The sequence below is a fragment of the Cervus canadensis genome, chromosome 13 (assembly GCF_019320065.1).
Source record: "Cervus canadensis isolate Bull #8, Minnesota chromosome 13, ASM1932006v1, whole genome shotgun sequence".
NCBI lineage: Eukaryota > Metazoa > Chordata > Mammalia > Artiodactyla > Cervidae > Cervus > Cervus canadensis.
This window is the reverse complement of record NC_057398.1, coordinates 12,887,891-12,909,876: the sequence shown is the minus strand read 5'-3', so window position 1 is coordinate 12,909,876 and position 21,986 is coordinate 12,887,891. Positions and strand designations below refer to the sequence as shown.

Here is a 21,986-nt window from a genome sequence, read left to right as displayed (position 1 = left end):
TAGCTATGGGACACAAGCAGAATTTTATTTTACCACAGAAATAAGTATTTGCATGTATTCTTAACAGAAAACAGAACCAGATAAGCACTATGTGAAATTTAAATACCCCATAAGCAAAACAGTTCAATCAAAATTGTCTTAAAACTTAATCCCGAAAAAAAAACCAAAAACACCTTAATCCCGATAATAAAAAAATATAACTTTTAATTACTTTACAGATAATTTGCCTATACTTAAAATATAATTTAGGTGAGTTTAAAGCAAATGTTGTATTTTGTGCATGAGAAATTAACTTGTTTCTCACCTTAACAGAAACATCAGAAGCTTGAAGTTCATCCAGTTTTAACTGAAGCTCACCCTTTGTTGCATTGCTTTCCTTAAGTTTTTCATTTAGACGTTTAAAATCCTCTAGAAGGGTCAGAAGAGAAAGGGGAAATGATTAATTAATGTTCAGAGGAACCAAATATCAAAAATACATCTCTAGGAATATAAACATCTAATATAAGTAGTTCTCAACTCTACTATTTTAACTTGTTTCTGCCATGCTTAACCACAAATCTAATTTTAAATGAAGCCAAATTCATGCATCCAACCAAATATGCAAATTATAATGGTTATTTTAAATGTAGTATGTAAAGTTAAATATACAATATTAACACTAATTTCCTCATATTAACCAAAAACCTATTAAAAATTCACAAATTAGCCATTTCTAAGTTAAAAAGCAACTATACATATCAAAAATTTATACTTAAAACCAGCCAGGATATACACGTAATTTTTCTTATGTTCCTTACATGAAGGTTTTTATGTGAAAACTTAATTTTATCTACCCACTAGTTGATCAAAAGCAACTTTTTTTTCTGAGACTAGTTGGCTAATTGACTATTATTGTATAGTAACATAAATATTTGAAAATTCTTTCTTTAGCAGAAATAAAATTTCTCAAAACTCTTAGAAAAAGAACCCAAGTGAACTGGATACCATTAAACTGCTTAAGAGTCACTTAAATACATCAACTATATTATATATTATACTCTATATTCCTGCTTCTTAATTCCTTCAGTCTGCCCTTTCAAATATGGGCTCTCCTTTTAGATTCTTAAATTGAATGCTTATGGACAGCTTTTATCAGTAAGGATGCCTGTATAAAATGAAGGAGTTCAGCCTCTACAACAAAACATCTAAACGAGTTCCCAATTTTGATACTATAAACCATATTGTAGTACATAAACCTTGGTCCAAATTCTTTGAGATGATTTTCATTTGTGTATTTGTCTGTAGCACTCTTTAAGTACTCAGAATGATCCGATACATTACTCTGAAATCTACTCTGAGCTATAACACCAGCCAATAGAAATGGACTGGGCATTAAATCTTACCACTATTAGGAGAGAAAGGAAAGAGTGAAGTTGGAAGTTAAGGGTACTTCTTCATACCTGTTAAATATTCAAGTTCTTGAGACAGTCTCTCATTGGTTCTAATCAAGTCTCTTTTCTCAGCTTCCAATTCTTCCTTTGTCCGTGTAAACTGGCTCTGTCACAAAAAGGAGTAAGCATAATATATTTAAATAAGAAAATCAAACTGATCAATTATAAAGACATGAACATGGAATTGGCACTTTAATTATCATTAGCTGTGGTTTAAATATGCTTGATTTTCTTCCTCATGGCTTATACATCAAAAAGTTTAAAAATTACCCATAATCTCAACGCTTCTGTTCATATTCTAGATTTTTTAAGTTACTTTTCCTAGATTCACAAAAATAATTTCCCAGCCTGGATGGGAGTGGACTTTGGGGAAGAATGGATACATGTGTATGGATGGCCGGATTCCTACACTATTTACCTGAAAATATCACAATATTGTTTGTTAATCGGCTATATTCCAATACAAAATAAAAAGTTTAAAAAAAAATTTCCCATGTCACTTTCTAATCACTTGGAAGTGTCATATAATTATATAATTACTTCAGCAAGCCTTTATAGGAAACTAGGTTTACTTCTCATTTTTCTGTCATAAAATAAAACTTTGATGACTATCACTGCATCTTGGTTCAAATTATTTCTCAAGAAAAAGGCCCAGAAATGAAATTACTTAAAACCCTTAATATATTTTGAAAAATTACTTTGTAGCAAGACAATGGCAATTTATCTCAAGCCACTTATGCCAGTACTGAAGATTATGCTTAAATAAGGAGCAAGAGAAAAAAAGAAAAACCACTGTTAACATGGGGAGGTGAAAAATAATTATATCCTGTTACATCATCTGCATTTTTCTGATTATGAGTGAAGCAGAACAACATATCATATTGTTACTGGCTATTTGTACCGCTTCCTATGTTTTTAAAAACTACTTTGCCCATTTCCCCCCTTGAATGGCTTTTTTTTTTTTTTTTTCTGGTCTTATTGCTTTAGACAGGGAAATGTATTTTCTCTGTGAATTGTTGGTAACTTTGTGATGTGTGTGTGTTAGTCGCTCAGTCGTGTCCGACTCTTTGAGACCACATGGACTGCAGCCCACCAGGCTCGTCTGTCCATAAGATTTTCCAGGCAAGGATACTGGAGTGGGTTGCCATTTCCTTCTCCAGGGAATGGCTTTCTTATAATTTGAAAGTAGTCATGTATTAAAGATACATATATGTAGTGTCATATTTTTATTGAGAAAATGGTTTTTCGTGATTGTTCTTTGTATGTAGAAAATTTTACATTTCTATTGAATCAAGTCTATCACTCTTTCCTACTATAAATACTTTATGTATTTCTTAACCTCAAATCAAAAGCAAATTTTTTAAAAAGCAATGGCAAGAATCTGAAGGTCTATCTGGTCAAAGAATCACTGGGTATGATCACTTTATTAAACAAACTGGCCTGCAATCCTTGTGATCACCATCAATCTGTTATTCTTAATCACCACTCTAAAGAAATGATGATCACTGTAGATTCACCCATATCCCCAACTGCACTGAAATACTTGAAATAATGCCTGGGCAACAGTAAGCATTAAATAGGTAATTTCTAAAAGAATGGAAGGTAGGTAGGTAGTTAAGTAGGTGAGTAGATCTATGAATGCGTGGGCTTCCCTGGTGGCTCAGATGGGAAAGAATCTGCCTGCCACGTGGGAGACCTGGATTCAATCCCTGGGTTGGGAAGATCCCCTGGAGGAGGGCATGGCAACCCACTCCAGTATGCTTGCCTGGAGAATCCCCATGGATAGAGGAGTCCAGCGGGTTACAGTCCATGTGATTACAAAGAGTAGGAGACAAGGACTCCTAGGAGCAACTAGGCATATACAACCTGAATGTCTACCCTACTTACAAATTTATGGCATTTTAATTACAACGCAAAAAAAACCCTTTTTAAAATGACTTAAGAGCTACACAGCTAGTAGCAAATGTGTGGTTTTTTTTAATATCAAGTACTCATATTTTCCAATAAGTAAAAGCAATGTCCAATTAATCATTACAACATAAAATCCCACTAAGAAATTTAGGTATACACATTTTTGTTAGTAGCTTCTCCTAATTGAACATATTTCATCTTCCCACTGACTAAATGAACAACAAGCACAATTAGAACAGAAAAATTCCTCAAGTACCATGTTCACAATTAGCTTTATTCACAGGAATAACTATTACCTGAATGGCAATACTGCGATCCTGAGCAACTTCAAGTTCCTTGTTTTTCTCGGTAAGTGCCTTCAGTTGACTGTCTGGATAAAAGGAATTTTATGAATGTCACACACGTAAGCTTAAAATCTGCAAATGACAGCAATGACAGTGTCACCCATACACACTTTGAAATTAAGAAACTGAATTTCAGAAAGGTTGATTTGTACAAAACTGCATTTCAAATTCCTTTTTTTTTTCTTTTTTTGCATTTCAAATTCTTAAGTACAACCCAAATTGACTGCATTTCTAGTACAACTTTTTAAATATGCTATCCTGTTTCCAAAATCATATTTGCAATCATTCTAGCCAACATTCTTAGGAAAAAGTATTTGCAATTACTCATTTCCTTATTTTTCAATGACATCTAAGTCAATCATAATGAACTATATTTACAAATTTAAAAATTAAGTACAAAAAAGACAAAAATCAAGAGACCAAATAATATTTAAACCCATATAAAGTGTGTACAGAATACATCACAAGAATGGATAATTGTAATTCAGCTGGTTTATGTCCCTAAGAAGAGCTATGCTTAATACTGAATTTTCAGTCCTAGGATCTCCACCCATAATGTGTTACCTCCCCTGATAGTTTCTCTTTTAAATGCATGTTGATAATTAGGAAGAATGCACTTTCTGAAATTTTCTTCCACTAAAACACATATTATGTACTAGCGATTTAATGAACAATTATTACTATTTCCAAGTTAAACAAATGGCTTGTCAAAAGAAGAAAAATCCTGCTAATTTAGTCTAAATTTTCAATATAGTTTTAATGCTATTTACAGCCTTCTAAACTTACAAATTCAGAATAAACTACAAAAACAAATAAAACAAAACAAAAAAACTGTACACCCCAGGAAAGTGTGTCTATCTAGGTTTATCCCCATCTTCTCCTCCCTCTCCCCTTCCCAGATTTCATATAGGAAGCTGTCATCAGTCATTTTCTTAAAATTTTTTAACACTACTGCTCTACAAACCTTTTATTTTCCATGCCAAGATAAAACAATGTAGAGGTGATGAGTCATATACAGCTACTCAATAACTATACTCTCATTACAAATGCAAACATACCATCATATGTATATGTCACATTTTAAAAATGAGATGTGCCAAAATTAGCCAAAAAGAATTTCAACTCATACAGCCAGTGGGCATGGACTCAGTTAAGAAGACTAAGGCTTCAAGTTTTCTCTTGATTATTAGCTTTTTGCATTCCCAATCAAATTAAAATCCAGCTGTATCTAGTAATATTATGATGTCCCTACTCTATAAGATCTTCCTACATTTGCTTTTTTTCTACTGCAAACAAAGCACATAAAACACATCATCTTCCAGATCTTATGTATTTTCAGGACTTAGTGATGTCAGAAAACTTATCATGAAGAAAACTGGCTGCTCAGCTTTCAAGGAAATTACACCTTAAAGCAGAAATTACATCCTTAGATTTAAAAATATTTATAAAAATTATAATGAGAGCTAAAACACAAATATTATAATGGAACTAATAGGCTTTAATTTTTCAACATAAAAATAATCAAGTCACTTTGTTTTTCAGTTGCACAGTGCTTTAGCCTTTTCAAAATGCTTTCATACGACATCATTTGACATATACAACTGTTGGAAATAGACAGACAAGTGGTCCTAGCCATTTTGTAAACAATAAACACTATCACGATTTATATGATAAAAGAGCTTTTAACAGCAGTCAGAACTAGAACCCACACCTCCTGACCAACAAGCCCTGTACTCTTTCAATATCTTTACCGCTGAATGAAAAAAAATCCTAATATTACCATAAATTAAGAACAATCAACATTTTCATATACAGTAATTAAATATTTTCAAAGCGTCTAAAGGAGTAGCCAACCTCAATACCCCAAGGCTATTAGAAAGACATAATTAAATACTTACTGAGCTTCTCTAGCTCAAGCCGCAAGCTCTGACACTCTCGGGTTTCATTCACAAGTCTCTCCTGACTGTGGGACAGTCTCTTCTCAATCTCAAAGTACTGTTGTTCTACAGATGATTAGAGGAAAAAAAGAAAAAATCAAACACACACATGTACACTGTCAACATTGCTACTTATTTTTAATAACCTTGATTTTAAGATTTAGGACATAATATTGGAACCCACACTCCATATAAGAACGAATCTGAGTAAAGACAAATAGATCCAGTATCGTAAAGGACTTCAACACAACATTTCCAGTTGACTTATACGTATATGACAAAAGAAAATAAAGCCTGAATGGGGTTTCAACAAATAATTTTTATGTTTACTCCACAAGATTATGAAATTCCTCAAGGCTGGCAACATGTCTTATTTATCATGGTATTTCCCCCACACATCAACTGACTTCTTAGCATAAGGCAACCCCCTCCCCCAAAAAAATTAAATGGGGAAAAAAAATCATTTTGGTTAATAACCGCTTTGTTTTAAAGAGGCTTGTATTAAAATAGCCTAAATAACATCTGAACAGACAAAATAACTAAATTTATGTAAAAATATTTGTTAACTTTCCAAGGGAAGCAACTGATAACATACTGCTCAGCAAAGTATCAGTCACACAGAAGACATTCAATATTTATTGTGCAAATTAACAATCAGTGTTGGGATTCAGATAATTTTCAACATCAGTTCTGCTCGACAATTACAACTGTTTTGTTTTTTTAAACAAAAACTTACTTAAGGAGTTTCAATCCACTTAGCAAAACCAGTTACAATCCTCACCCCAACCTACCCCCAAAAAACTGGTAAACCAAGACACACAAACGGTTTAATTTTCAACATCAATTCTGTATCGACATTTTACCACTGGTAATTACTATGACCTTAATCTTTCTTAAACGTTGTTCGTCATTATATCAGCAACTTTCTTATTTGTGGGTTTACTACAGTTATTTGTAAACAGATCTTAATATATTCTCGATCAAACTTCAATTTTTAGAGAGAAGTCAGATATATTAAACATACTGCACGTCTGCTGTGCTTCCAGAGCTGTCTTAGGCACCTACTCGTTTTTTGTGTACATTTAGTTCATCACAGCACCAAAGCGACACAGTCAGAACAAACGCAAGAAGTTATCAATTAGCCATAGTCCTCTGAACATAGACTACTAGAAAACAGAAAAACTACTGTCATTGAACGTGCAACAGACAGACAGGCTTAGAAGAGTCAAGAATCGCACACTCTCAGAGACTCAAATCACCACAATGGGTTTGCTGGACAACGTTAGCTTTTCCTAAATGAGACCACTCTAATTACAAAGAAAACGAAACTCCAATGTAGAGTCAGAGTTAAAAAACAAAAAGGCTCTTTCGTATCAAACCGGGAGAGGGGGTAGTTGAGAGAAGGCCTACGGTGCCCACCGAGCCGGGGAAGCGATGCCACCAGGGAAGCTGTGGGCAGAGCGAGCTTGCAAGGGGAGACCAGCCATCGCTGTGGAGTCGGGCCCAGAGAGCAGGGCGGGAAGAGCGCCGCACTTACCGCTCTCCACCTTAAATTTCTCGTGCCGTCCCTTCAGGCCGTCGATCTCGGACTGCTGGTCAGCAAGGAACTTCTCAAGTTTGTTCTGGACGGACTTGGGCAGCTTGTTCAGCTCCGTGCGCTCCAGGACCTGCTGCAACACCGCCGCCATGTCGACTGGGCCGGGGACCGCGGCAGCAGCGGTCGACGCGGCAGAAACGGAAAAGAAAGGCGAAGACCCAGAGGACCCAGAAGCCTGGGCGGCCGCCTCGACCTCCTCACCCGGTGGCTCGCGCGCGCCCGCCCGCCGGAGACTCCCGCGGCGGGACCCTGGGAAATAGAACTCTGTGTTAGCCGCGGCACTAGACGCGCCACAGCGCCCGCGCTCGCAATGCGCGCGCAGCCGCCGGAAGCTGTGCACCCTGGGAATCCGAGTTCTGAGGCAGCCTCTGACCCTGTTCTTGCAGGCCGCAATCCAGCTTTCTCTCACCCTCCTCTCCGCCCAGCTTCAAGCAGCGCAGGCTTCTGGGAAACGTAGTTTTTTCCAATCCCTTCCGTGAGTCCTATGCCGCACCACCCATTTCACTTCCTTCTTTCACCCCCGGCCCCCAACTCTCGCCTGCGCGTGGACCACTCCTCCGCGAGGTGGCGCCACATCGTACTCGTCAACCCACATTCCTCCCCGAAGAGCAAGGCAACCTCACCGTCAAAGCTTCGGGATGCCATGGGTCGTCCTCTTTGGCGGTTTCTAGATACTGAGCCACTAGAGGGCATCGGTCTTGGCAGGGCCAGACAACAGGCACTGGGCTACTGCCACGCTCTCAATGGCGCCCAGAAGGGGGCGGGGTGGCGACCGCAGTAGCTTTGGCTGAGGTGCGGCTTGGGTAAAAGCTGGGGCGGGGGGGGGGGGGGGGGGGGGGGTGTCAGCTGACGTCATCAATCCGCGTCACCTGACTCCAGAGACCCCGGGTTTGGAGTGGGAAGTGAGGTGAGGGAAGTCCGTCGCTTTCTGATGAATTCACTGACTGTGGAATTGGGACCGGACGGGCACCTGGTCCCTGGAGGCTTACACTTACACACTAACCCCCTCCTCTGTCAGGGGATCTGACAGTTCGTCAGATTTGCCTGCCACGTGTGCACAGTCTGAGTACAGGTGAGTCAGCTTGAGGGTGGAATTCATGTGTGTGTGTGTGTGTAATGTGTGCACTCGGACACAGCTGCCTTTTCAAGGAGGAAAAGAAAGGGACAGACTGTAAGAAACATATGGACGGACACTCCTACACAGCACAGATCCCGTTTGGAGACTTGTCTTACTTAGGTGTTTTTGTTTGTTTGGGGTGGCAGGGGTGGGTAACAGTGATTTAACAGAAACGTAAGGAGTTCCGTTTATTTCCAGGAAGAAACCAAGAGGAGTTTGAGTGTTGCTTTTATTTGTATGTTCTAAGGTAACATTGCGGAAAATGTTGCCTTGTGTTTATATTGTTAAATTGAAAAACTATCGGAACAGAAATTTTTAAACACATTCTTGAAAACCATTTCTCCTGACACCGTAACAGAACAATTTGTTTCCAGATTGTAATTCGATGGCTTCTAAGCTGAATCTGGGAATTGTTGCATGTTTGATTATTCTTGAAAAGAATTTGCTAAATTCTTTATTGAAAATGAAGCATTCCTAATATCGTACTCCCACCTTTGAGAATACCAGTAAGGAGCTTCATTCAGATTTCTTTCCCCTCAGATATTCTGTGTGTGTTAGTCACTCAGTCGTGTCTGACTCTTTGTGACCCAATGAACTGTAGCCCACCAGGCTCCTCTGTCCATGGAATTCTCCAGGCAAGAATACTGGAGGGGGATGCCATTTCTTTCTCCAGGGGATCTTCCCGACCCAGGGATGGAACCCATGTCTCTGGCTTGGCAGGCAGATTCTTTATCACTGAGCCACCTGGGAAGCCCGTATTATATCCTAGGCCCACAATATCATCATTATTGATCTACTATTTGGAAAACACCGATGTTCTATACTTGAACTTAGAGAATTCTAAAATTAGGTTTTCAGACCTGCTATCATCCAAATTCTTTATTTTGAAGACTAGCAAACTAGAGTTCAAGAAAGTTGAATGGTTTCAATCAGCTTTTGAACAACTTCTAAAGCTTCTACTGATATGCAGCATTTCAGGAAAAATTGAACTGTGTAAGAGAAGATCTGCATTTTTAGTATTACCCTTTATTACAGTATGATTGGCAACATTTAAAATATTTGAAGGAGCACTAAAGGAAAAAAAATATCCAGCAGTCAACTAGATTTCATAACCCAAAGATTCTCATCTTCCTATTCCATTCAGTTTCTTACATATTAACATGGCTAGTATATGATACTAGAAAAAGGAAGATGAAAAAATTACATATCATAACCTTGGAGTGACTACCATTGTTATTTCTTGTAAGAATTAAGAATTATTTAGGGCAGAAAGAAAGGAGTAGAATAGCATGAGAAGTAGAAGAGAGTTTAATACACAGAGTTGCATACCTTAAGGTGCTAAAAGTGGAAAGCTCCTTAACTTTATAAAGGCACTAATGATAGATAGTTCTAGATTTAGCAAATATATGTGCACATCTGAGAGCTAGGAAGAAATTTAATGCATTTTGAGACAAAACGACGAAAAAAAAATAGATGATCTAATAGGTCATTTCAAACCAGAACCAATTCTCTGGGCTTTAGTTTTAGAATAATGCAAAATCATTGTGACTGGCAGTTTATTTTACTGGTGTTAGATAAGACACCCCAGCACATCTAGAATTGCCTGGGCTTTGTTGCCCTGAATAAGATTGGAATTTCTTTGCAGGTAATGACTGTACCTATATTCAGAATGTTGCTACTGTTTCTTCAGAGTCTCTATGGCTCTTTTTAGGTTTTTGGAATCATGTCTTTTTTTTTTTTTTCTGTGTACATGTGTGTGTGTGTGAATATTAAATGTCACCATATGTTAAATACTTAGAACAATGCCTTAGACGAGTGAAAGCTCTGCATGTTTTTGTTATTATTACTTTGCTTTTGTTTACTTCCATCATTCTAGTATTCTGAGTCACTCAAGGGCAGAGACCAAGTATTATCACCTTTGTGCCATCCCACGTTAGTACAGTTTTTAGCACATAGTAGGTCTGGCACCCCACTCCAGTACTCTTGCCTGGAAAATCCCATGGATGGAGGGGCCTGGTAGGCTGCGGTCCATGGGGTTGCTAAGAGTCAGACACGACTGAAGCAACTTAGCAGTAGCAGGTCTCCATAGTGTGCTTCTTGAATGCATACATTTGATTTTCTTTACCCCTCATTGAGCAACTCAGAAATTATCATCTTTTCTATTTTAGAAACTAACACAGAGAGGCTCAGCAGTAAATTACCAAAGATGATACAACCAAGGAGTGGTCGATTTAAATAAGAAATCTGGTGTGTGGCTTAAGCTTAGTGTTCTGTTTATCTGAGATATATGAGTGATAGTCGCTCAGTCATGTCCAACTCTTTGCAACCCCATGGACTATAGCCCACAAGGCTCTTCTGTCCATGGAATTCTTCAGGCAAGAATACTGGAGTGGGTTGCCATTTCCTTCTCCATATCTTCTAAGATAGGAGAGTAGGCTTATTGCTCATGTCAACTGTAGTTGATTGGAAGTCATTTCTTGCAACTCTCTGTTGAGAATTAGAACTTTGCAAGAAAGAGTACCCTATTGAGTAAGCAGTCACTGTAAGGTTTGGGATATTGTCAGGTTAGTACAGTTTCTCTATATTACCCCAATGAGAAAAGTCATTGCAAATTCTTGTTTTTTCCTAAACATGCTGTATAATTTTTTCTTGTAATTTAGGAAGTTGAATTAGTTCTTAATAATGGGAAGAACCTACATTGTAGAAGAGGCTGTTGGCCAGTATCTTTCAAACATCAATCTCCAGGGAAAAGCTTTTGTCTCTGGCCTTTTAATTGGACAGGTATGTATCTTTTCTTCTGCATCTATTGATGAAACTAATTTGTTTACTTTAAAGTTAAAATATTCTGTTTAATAGTAAACCCAATTTAGATGATGGAGGGATATAATGAAGAAGAATGTAACCCAGGTTTGCTCAAGTCAGAACACATTCCCTTTTGATAATGTGAAAGTAACTTATAAGGTAAAAACTCCAAAATTAGGATTTTACTGACCAGGTTATTCATATTTCATTGTCTTTTCAAAGTGATTTTTACTCCCCTCTAATCTTTAATTCCAGGTTGTCCAATTCTTTACAAAGTAGCTTTTGACAGTTTTATTTTGAGTTTGTCTTATCTCAGACCTGAGGTACAGGTCATATATTTTATTACGAACCATGGTACCCATTAACTGAATTTTTTTTTTTTAATATTGATTCAATGGAGAGGGAGAGACGGGATTGGAGAAATTTGGAAAGTAGAAATTTATTTTCCTCTTAGAGTTAAATCTTAAAAAGCAACACAAAGTGGAACAACTGTTTGAAGAATTACTTTAAAAAGCATAAGCACCCACTGATTTTTTATAATTGGTGGGAGGAAGTGTTAATCAGCAGGGAGGACTGTCAGCAGTGCGCAGCAGTGAACAGAGGAGAGTCGCACAGGTCACCAGCTGCTTCCATCTTCACTCTATTTGGGGAGAGTGTACTGTGCTCCAAGGATTGATTTTGAGGCCTAATAACAAATAAAACTCTGTTGGGACGGGTCTCTTCCTGGATATTTTAGCATGATGCTTTAGAACATTCAGGTTGCATAATTAACGTTCCTTGTTCTGACTCTGTGCACATTCCCAAGCTACTTTCTCTTATAATTGGATGTCCTATGTTGTCTACTCGGAGAAGGCAATGGCACCCACTCCAGTACTCGTGGCTGGAAAATCCCATGGACAGAGGAGCCTGGTAGGCTGCAGTCCATGGGGTCGCTAAGAGTCGGACATGACTGAGCGACTTCACTTTCACTTTTCACTTTCCTGCATTGGAGAAGGAAATGGCAACCCACTCCAGTGTTCTTGCCTGGAGAATCCCAGGGACGGGGAGCCTGGTGGGCTGCCGTCTATGGGGCCACACAGAGTCGGACACGACTGAAGCGGCTTAGCAGCGGCAGCAGCATGTTGTCTACTTAGAAAGAATGCACTCTGCAGAGGATTTATGTGCTCACACCCCTTCACAGTATTCTCGTTTTTCAACATCATTCTGATTGAGTTTAGTTAGTGTCAGTGCAGCCCCGAGAGACAGGTCTCATTGGAAGAATTTTCACAAATCTGATTTCTCATAAGACAGGGCAGACCCAGCACTGTTCACCCAGGTACTACCGACTCATGAGGCTTCTCACCAGACAGCCAGATGACCTCTCTGGCTGAAATTCTTTTAGATTCAGGTTACTTAACATCTATTATGGGATTCTTTTTGTTAGAAACCTTTTATTTAAGGATCTTTACTTCCCTTTATTTTAAAAATTGAAGGAAAGAAAAGTCTTAGAGAAAGATATAATCAGTAAAGGTAAAAGGTCAGGGAGAAATACCTTCTTCCAGACTTGCCTTATTGCAAGTGGGCCATTTCTTAGCAAAACCACCGTCTCACATGTAAGTCGCCCACATTTTAGGGAGAATTCCACTCTCTGTTCATGTAGCTTTTTCATTCCTGCCAGTATTCTACTTGCTTCTTCTTTCTCTTTTTTCCAGGTTCATCACAGTTCTCTCCTTCCCCTCAAGCTTTCAGGCTTGCCTGTTTCCTATTCTCAGAGTCAGTTTCTTTTTCAAAATCATAGATTTTATGAAAGCAAAGAGTTTTCTTAATCAGTGCCTACCTGTTCCCAGTGTTCATTTCAGTGTAACATTCTGAAAATAACTTTTATTGAAATAACATATCTTCAATTTTTTTTCTGTTCCAGGTTAATACTAACAATTAAGATATCAGGTCACGTGTGAGGATAACATCATGCTACCTTGTACTTTTACTCTTTCTTTGTAGGAGATTTTCACTATAATGACATTGAGCTAGTAAATTTCCCCCAGTTTTATCTTTAGATTTCCCACTTTTGGTTAGCATTTAATTGCTGTTAAAACTGAGAAATATCAATCTAATAACACTTTGGTTATCTGTCCTACACCCCCTTTGTTTTTCTGTGGACCACATGAGCAAGTTCCCCACTGCCATTGTTTCAATGAAAGTGAGACGCACAAGGTCATTTCTGACTTTATTTTCCAGGGATTTTCTATTTATTGAACTACCTAATCTGTTGAGATTACTTAGAAAATAAATATAATAGCTAGAAAATTGAGCAAGCATGTCATCTTTTATATGCAGTTTATGGGACTTTCTTGGTGGTCCAGTGGTTAAGAACCTGCCTGCCAATGCCAGGGGCAGGGATTTGATCCCTGGTCCAGGAAGACCCCACGTGTCACAGAGCAGCTAAGCCCGTGCGCCAAACTGCTGAGCCTGCGCGCCAGAGCTCGTGCTGTGCAGTGAGAGAAGCCACTGCATTGAGACGCCTGTGCACCGCAACTAGAGAAAGCCACACACAGCAGGGGAGACCCCGCGCAGCCACAAATAAATAAATGCATTTCTAAAATGCAGTTCTTTCAGTCATCTAGGAAGCCATTTTAAAGGACCACTACATGATTCATATTCATGATGCCAAATAAATAAGGAGCTGGTATTAAATATACTGAAAGATAAGACGTGAGGGAAGTATTCTAGGGCTGTCCATCAAAGTTGGTTTCCCTGTAGATTCACTCCGTTATAATACAGGTATTGACCATTTAAGCTGCTACAAACATTGCTCAATTTTTGCATATCATGAAAACTTTGCATTCCTCGGTGACATTTCCCTCTAGTAAGCTTTTCTAATTTGTTTTTTAAGTGTTCCTCACAAAAGGATTATGTGATTCTTGCCACGAGAACACCACCCAAAGAAGAGCAGAATGAGAGCCCCAAACATTCCAAAGCCAAATTGGATAGCTTGGATGAAGAATGGGCCACAGAACATGCCCACCAGGTCATCATGTTTGTCTCTTTATATAGTTAAGTTTGTGTTTACTAATAAAATAAAAGTACTTTATTCTCAGGTTACTAGACTAAGATTTCAGAGTACTCATTCTTAAGTTTTCAAAACTTGAGTAGTATACCAAAAATTAGGAGTATTTTCTGCTGTGTTTTGTTCACAATTATATTTTTTTGTTTTTCATTACTTGTATCTAGTTTTAAAAAAAGCATTTTCTTACTTGGAGTTAAGTAATTCACCCAAGATTAGTATAACAGGTAGTGAAACTGGGATTTGAACCCAGGCAGCATGACTTGAAAACCTTTGATCTTATTATGCTATGCTTTTCCATTGTTGAATTTTATCTGTTGTGTTTTTTAATTTAGCTTATTTCCAATTTTTCTATACTTTAAAATAATACTAGTTATTGATAACATTGTTGCTGGTCAGATTGTTCTAAAGACTTAAGCTAGGTACTGAGAAAGTAAAATGATGGTTAAAATTTTTTTTAATGTCCTTAGAATTTATATTTTAACTCAAGTGAAAAACATTATTACCAAATGAGATTAAATAGAACAGTATTATAGGAGTATAGAGTAGGGGATGATCAAATATCTATAAATGATTGGATTCAGACAGCTTCACAGAAGACTCTGAACTTTAAAGATGAATAGGACTTTGCTAGTAGAAGTCACGGAGGACATTGAACGCACAAAGATGTGGATAAGTGACCCAAAGGCATGAAATTTAAAGGTGTGTTAGAATAGCAGGCAACTGGGTATAATTGAAGCATGGTGTATATTAAATAATGTGTTTAAACTTAAGATTGTATGGGGCCACTTTATGGATGGTTTGAAGTGTCAGTCATCCTGGGAAGGGAGGAGTTCATTTGGGAGCCAGTAGCTCTGTGGTAGACTTTCAGAGCTCCCTCTTTGGAGGATTGATCTGCCAATAATTGAGAAAGTAATTTCAGTGCCTTGGTACAGTGTAAGTGGAGAGTAGGGAGACTGGAAAGAGAGCAGAACACATGATTATGGTAATAGTTCAAGAAAAGGTGACATTATCTGGTGACTAGACCCTTCAGCTTCATGAAGACAAGGGTCATGACTCTTTTGTTTATGGCTGTATCCTTAGAGCCAAACATAGTATTCCCATGGTTTATGATGAGAACATCAAAATAAAGGGTAAGTGAATGGATGAATAAACAAACTAATGCAGAGGGCTAAACTTTGTTGCCAAAACATTTCAGAGAAAGAGCTAGCATTAAGATGATTAAGTGACCAACTAGACTGGCGGTAAAGAGATTATGAGAGCAGAAGAAGGTTACTGAGACTTTTCCACGGTGTCCAGGAAAGCGGTTTTGCCGTTACACAAAGAAGAAACAGGTTTGGGGTGGGTGACAGGAAATGATGAGTAAATTCACTTAAAAGTGAGTTGGATTATATCATCCAGTGAACAGTGTTAAAATAAGGTAAAAATAGAATTAGTTCCTTGTCCATTTAGCTTTAAATCTTCAAACACACATACTTATTTGTCTGCATTTATTTTGGGAGGTAGTATATAGGGTTTTTTTTAATCCGTTAAATATTTAATATGATCTTCTGATGAAGTATTAAATATTTAATGGATAAGAAGATCTATATGCATCTATACAAACATAAAATTTATAGGGCAAAGTGTATAGCCTTTTTGCCTCTAGAAAGAAATGGTTAATTTTATTTATTTATTTATGATTTTGAAAAGATATACAGGTTCCCCATGCTAAATATGAAAATTTCATTCCTTTTGTAGGTCAAGCTTGTGTCTCTGTAGTATTCAGAGTTTGTGAAATCAGAGGGAGCTATCAGCAAACGTGCTGTGTGCTTGGTTGTCAGTCATGTCTGACTCTTTGCGACCCCGTGGACTGTAGCCCACCAGGTTCCTCTGTCCATGGAATTCTCCAGGCAAGAATGCTGGAGTGCGTTGCCATGCCCTCCTCCAGGGGATCTTCCCCACCCAGGGATCAAACCCAGCTCTCCCACATCAGCAGACATAATACAAATATATTAGGAGTTAGATTATGGTATCTAATTTCTGAAGACTTTGAGTATACATTAAGTACATAAAAGATAACCAAAGCACTCTGACCTCTGAGTTTAGCTGGTAGAAAGCAATACCTGTGGCATGAGGAACTAGCCACAATCATGTGGAAGGACAATCATATTATAAAGGACAAACTGGTAGTACGTGTCAAAATCCTGAAAAACATGTATAACTTTTCAGCCTTATTATCCACTTCAAGAGATTTATTATAAGCAGATAATCCTGTGGACGCAGAAACTTGCTAGGATTTTTAACCATTTATTATTTAAGAGTACAGAAAGGCTGTAAATAATATAAATACCCAATATCAATAAGATTTTTAAAATTGAGGTAAATCTAAACAATAGGAAACAATGGATTTTCAAATTGTACTCCCTCTCTTCAAATCCCAGACTCTGCTGAATATTATAGGAATACAGAGGTGGTTGAGAGTTAAGTTCTTCTATTAAGGAGCTCCCAGATCAAGAAGTAAGGTACACATAACCGTAGTACAGGTTCATGTGATAAGCTTTATGGGAAAACTGCAGTGAAATCCTGTGTGAGTTTGAAGATCACAGGATCGAGGAATACAGCTTCCTCAAGCTGACTTTGAGGTGTTCAGTAGAGTTCCGACACGTAGATGTACAAGAGAAAGTCCTTCTAGGCTGAGTGAAAGAGATAGAGTTAGAAAACCTAGTCATATGTGTGGAGAACAGTGAGAAGTTTGTGATTGACACTTTAATATTTCATGGGAAGTAGTATCAGATGAGGCTCTGCATATCAGATCTATCAGATTTTAGAGAGTCTAGAATACCAGCCTAAGATAAAATTTGTTTATTTAGCTGATAGTGGAAGTCACTGAAAAATTTAGTACAGATTTCAGTCTTTGATCTTATGAGAAAGAAGTTCATTTATTGCTGTAACTAAAAGGTGTCATCATTAAATGGTTTTATTTATAAGGTAGTTTTAAGGTAGAAAGTTAAGAATACTCTAGGAAGATTGACACCCCATTCATCTTGGTTATCATCCATTTCTCAATATTTTAACCATTTTTTCAAAGCTCTTACCTCAGTGCTGTGCATATAGTTGGTACTAGGTAGGCATTTACTGATCTAATATTTAGCTTCTCAAACACAGGTTGCATATAATGTCAAATGCTTTTGTCAGCTAATGCTTTATTTCTGTTTTTAGGTATCCAGGATGCTACCAGGGGGACTTTTAGTTCTTGGAGTATTTATTATTACAGCTTTAGAAATGGGAAATGAATTTCAAAATACCCTGCGTAGAGTAAGTCTGAAATATCAAAAATTCTTAAAGTTACATCTTAATTGCTTGTATGTGTTTACAGTGAGCCTCGGCACATTTAGATTAATTCTCTATGATGGGATTATGTTAAAACAGCCTTTTCCACCCAGTTGCTTAGTATCTTGAGTGTAATATATGTCAATATATATTTTCAATCAAAGCTATGTATTTTAAAAATATTCCTTATTTTAAAGATAATTTTTTACTATTTTGAAACAATTTATACAGGGTTAACAATTTTTATTGTGCAATAGCAATATTCTGCTAGAACTCCCATTTAGCTCCAAGTGATTGCCTTAATGTGAAATTAATGTTTTGTAATTCTTCATCTCTTCAATTCTCTCAGGATCCTGAGAATAAGACATAAAGTAGCAGCAATCAGATACTTTTTCTTTATTTTTGAACAGAGTATCTATCATGAATCACTTACTTTTTGTTTAATTCCTGTGTCAGTCAATTGGGTAAAGTAGTTTACCAGTAAATATAAGGGTCTACAAACTGTTTTCCCTTAAGCCCAAACCTAAAGCAAGCTCTGGGCAGCCAGCTTGCATCTTTTTTAGTACTCAAGATCCAGATAAGAGGACTTCCCTGAGGTCCAGTGGTTAAGAGTCCATCTTCCAATGCAGAGGATGCAAGTTCAATACCTGGTTGGGAAACTAAGATCCCACAGGCTGCAGGGCAACTAAGACCCAATGCAACCAAATAAATATTTTTTAAAACTCCAGATAAGCCTTCACAAATTTATTTTCCACCTCAAGAAAGAAGGGGCCCTCATTATCTTGAGAAGTGAAAACCCACCAGAATCCCCAAAACCCTTTCTCTAGTAAAAAGCATACAGCTCAGAATCCAGATGCTTCAGATTCTTCCAGTTTTGTAACTTTCTCTCACGTCAGATATCCCACCTTCTAACCTTTGATATTTGTACCTATGGGATTAAAGGAAGAAGGGGATGATAATCCCTCCCCCTGGCAAATTATTCAACTTTGTACCATTTTTACCATTTTAAATAAGTGTACCTCTTTCACAGTTGTTCATCCTGTTTGGCATTTTAAAATGTAACCTATGTCCACATGTATTTAACAGCATCCGCTGTGCATCATTTTGTGATTTGCGTTGGATTGAATGGCTCAGTGCTACAGAGAAACAGATCCTCCTTCCTCTTGCTTTCTGCATCTCTTATTTCTAAGAAGCATATAAGATTTTAGAAATGCTCTGTTTCATAAACTGTAGCCTTTTAGTTTCTTTCTTTCCATTGGCCTGCATTAAGGATATGATATGAAGTAAGCTTGTAAAACTTGTCACAGTCTCGCATAAGGTCATTGCAGAGAGCTTTGTTCATTGTATTACATAATACTGTCTTTGAAGAAATTTCTTTTGATAGCATTATCAAGAAAGTTGTGCCTATTCTTTTCAACTGTTTAGCTTATGGACCATGTGAATTAGGGAACAGATTAGGTTTCTTTGTGCACAGTATTTTTAGAAAGCTTAGAGCTAAATTTATGAACCCTCTCCACATATCAGGTATGCATTTTTATCTTTCTTACCTGTGGCATAGATTTATGTCATTATTTCTGATTTTCTCACTTATAATTTGTATTACTGTATTTTATGTACCCTTGTATATTGCCTTACATCTTTTGTGACATTTAAATAAGAAATGCCAAATGGGTGACATGCTCCATTTTTTAGGCTAAAAATCATTTGTCATTTCTCATTCTAATTAAATAAAATCTTTATACTTCATTTGAATGTTGCGTGGGTACTAAGTCATGTGTACTAAGTCACTTCAATCATGTCTGACTCTTTGTGACCCTATGGACTGTAACCCACCAGGCTCCTCTGTCCAGGGGATTCTCCAGGCAAGAATACTAGAGTGGGTTGCCATGCCCTCCCCCAGGGATCTTCCTGACCCAGGGATCGAACCCATGTCTCTTACATCTTCTGCTTGGTAGGCAGGTTCTTTACCACCACCACCACCTGGGAAGCTCAGTTACCCCAAATTGGGTTCAGTTGATCGTTAATGACAGTGAATTATGTTTTTTTATTTAATACCCAATATTTATTTATCTCTAAAAATGGAGCTCAAATTATTAATAATCAGTTGCACTCTTTCTTTTGAAAGAAAATTTAATGATAGGATCATGGAATTTTAAAGCTAGATGGGACATTAGGATTATTATAATTGTCTTTTTCTTCACTCTCCTTTTTTCTTTTATTTTGCATTCAATTGTGTTTTCCTCTTTTTCAGCTAGTATTTGCTGTGGAAAAATCTGTGAATAAAAAGAGACTGTGGAATTTCACAGAAGAGGAGGTCTCAGAACGAGTGATACTTCACTTTTGCTCTTCTACAAAAAAGTATCTTTTATTTAGGTGTTCATGTTTTAAAGTATATGATACCAATATAATGTTCCTGCAACTTTTTTACCCGAATGTTTATTTAAATCATTTATAAGTTTTCTGTAAATAACACTTAAATAGGACTGCCAATAAGAATAGTGTTAATGGTTGTTAATCATGTCTCATGTTGTAAGGAGTTTGAGAGAGGAGGCAGGGACTAGGCCTTCTGAAGTTCTTCACCAGCTGCCTAACCCTGTACATTAAAGTACACTAGGTCCCCTACAGAGAGGGATAGCTTAGGCAAAGTAGTGCTTTTATATTGTTTACCTCCAGTTCCTATAGATAAAATGTTCAACTCAAAGCACACTTAGACTGAGCTGGAAATTTTTGTTTCTTTGGCCAAGGTCAGGTGACTCTAGAAGCCAGCTATAGGGCCTTCTTAGCTTCTTTCCTCTACATGTTAGCAGGGCAGGTGCCTCCCAAGCATGAGGCCGTCTTGCCAAGGGAGTGAAGCGATGTAAGGGACCGGTAAATTAGGACCTGCCAAAGACAAAATTCAAATAAGTGGTCATTCCTGCAGAAGCTGAGCTCTTAACTCCGTTGCTATTTAACTAGAATGTTTCCTGTACAGACCCTTTGACCCAGTAAACGTTCCCAGGCTTGACTCCATTCAAAACAGCACTCCAATTTGTTAAAAAGGGTGTGTATATGAGGACAATTTTGTAAGAGTTATCATTCTATTCACTGGGATGAGCAGGATTTATAAACAGTAGGAAACAAAGTATCAGAAGTATTATAGTTAAAGGAATTTATATATATATAAAAGTATATATATTTGCACAAACACATGTATGCATATATATGTATTTGCACACACACATGTATGCATATACGTGTGTGTGTATACCTATCTTTAAGTGTCATACCATGAAGTGGTGTGATTTTGTAAAAATTTGGATGCGTATACTTTGTTTTTATTTTTGGATGGGTTTTTTTTTGATTATTAAGAATTGCTTTTTTATTTTTACTTTTTTGGTTATTTCTGTCCTTAATTAGTAAAGAATATTTTGTCGAACTTATGATATTCATGATCCAAAGGTAAGAAAAATTTCTCTTTACAAAGACTTTTCTGTGTTGCAGACTATTTTTAAATGAAAATCAAATTTTCATTTTAATAATTCTCAATGCTGTCTCTTCTTACTGATGTCCACAACCACCTGTAGTTTTTTATTGTGAAATATGCTTAATTTCTTTGCAGACAAGGAAAATTTATGTTTTGTTTTATTGTTAGAATATTTTTGTTAAACTCTCCTTATCTTGTTTATTGGCCCAGTATTATATTTGAGAGGCTTGTAGCAAGAGTGTCTAGGCTTGTGGGAGCCACAGTGCCTAGTAAACAAACTGTCTGTACTCAGAGGAATCCAAACTAATCCTTTGCTAAGGTGTTGAAAAAACAGAGTGAAAAAGTAGCTGCAGTATTTTGTTAGAAGGAATAGGACAGAAGGGAAAACATCTGGCACCTCATAGTTGCCAGTGATCACTGAGTGAATCACCTCAGTGATTATTGATGCCACATCAGAAGCTTCAGAATTGACTGGTGAGGCTACAGATGAAAACTACAGGACCAGAGGACTTGCCAGAATTTTAAACCAGCCTTTCACTGGGGAGGGGAGTTGCCAGGATTGCCTGGGATGTGTTGAAGAATACCGAACTTTTAATGCATGCTTTACTTTTATTTAGTTCTAACCTGTTGCTCTTTGATGAAGGAATTTGGCCAAATATGTTGGATAACAGTTTGTATGAATTAACTAGGCTGTACATTTTATGATGTTTTATTGCTCTGTGTGTTTTATCTTAATCACGTATTTTATGTTTTCTTCCCCTTTGCTAAAGAGTTCTGCAAAACCGGCAGATTGGAAGTATCAAAATGGACTATCAGCTTCATGGCTTTCCTTAGAGTGTACAGTTTATGTTAATATTCATGTCCCGCTGTCTACTACTTCTGTCAGCTATACTCTGGAGAAAAATACAAAGGTATCAGAATAAAATGAATTTTCTTTAGTGATTGCTGAATAGATGATCTACCTTTATTCTGGTTGTCTATGCTGTTCATTATATAATTTTGAAATTGTGTTTTAATTATAATATCGTTA

At 37.2% G+C, this 21,986-nt stretch overlaps 2 protein-coding genes across 5 annotated transcripts in view; one reads left to right on the top strand and one right to left on the bottom strand.

Annotated features, from left to right (window-relative positions):
• TPR (translocated promoter region, nuclear basket protein) overlaps positions 1-8,007 on the bottom strand; it is a 61,034-nt gene extending 53,027 nt beyond the window's left edge. For both annotated transcript variants that reach the window (XM_043484600.1, XM_043484601.1), the window contains exons 1-6: positions 7,843-8,007; positions 7,160-7,468; positions 5,584-5,688; positions 3,638-3,711; positions 1,440-1,536; positions 305-408 (exon numbers count right to left, since the gene is read on the bottom strand). In XM_043484600.1, coding sequence (XP_043340535.1) covers positions 305-408; positions 1,440-1,536; positions 3,638-3,711; positions 5,584-5,688; positions 7,160-7,468; positions 7,843-7,912 — 759 coding nt within the window. In that variant the 5' untranslated portion in view covers positions 7,913-8,007. The remainder of the gene's footprint in view (positions 1-304; positions 409-1,439; positions 1,537-3,637; positions 3,712-5,583; positions 5,689-7,159; positions 7,469-7,842) is intronic.
• A 60-nt stretch (positions 8,008-8,067) lies between these two features.
• Positions 8,068-21,986, top strand: part of ODR4 (odr-4 GPCR localization factor homolog) — a 36,906-nt gene continuing 22,987 nt past the window's right edge. The window contains exons 1-7 of one of the 3 annotated variants that reach the window (XM_043484604.1): positions 8,068-8,291; positions 10,997-11,117; positions 14,011-14,145; positions 17,383-17,478; positions 19,745-19,851; positions 20,895-20,931; positions 21,727-21,867. In XM_043484604.1, the coding sequence (XP_043340539.1) occupies positions 11,019-11,117; positions 14,011-14,145; positions 17,383-17,478; positions 19,745-19,851; positions 20,895-20,931; positions 21,727-21,867 (615 nt within the window). In that variant the 5' untranslated portion in view covers positions 8,068-8,291; positions 10,997-11,018. The remainder of the gene's footprint in view (positions 8,292-10,996; positions 11,118-14,010; positions 14,146-17,382; positions 17,479-19,744; positions 19,852-20,894; positions 20,932-21,726; positions 21,868-21,986) is intronic. The other 2 variants (XM_043484602.1, XM_043484603.1) reach the window with 2 other exon arrangements.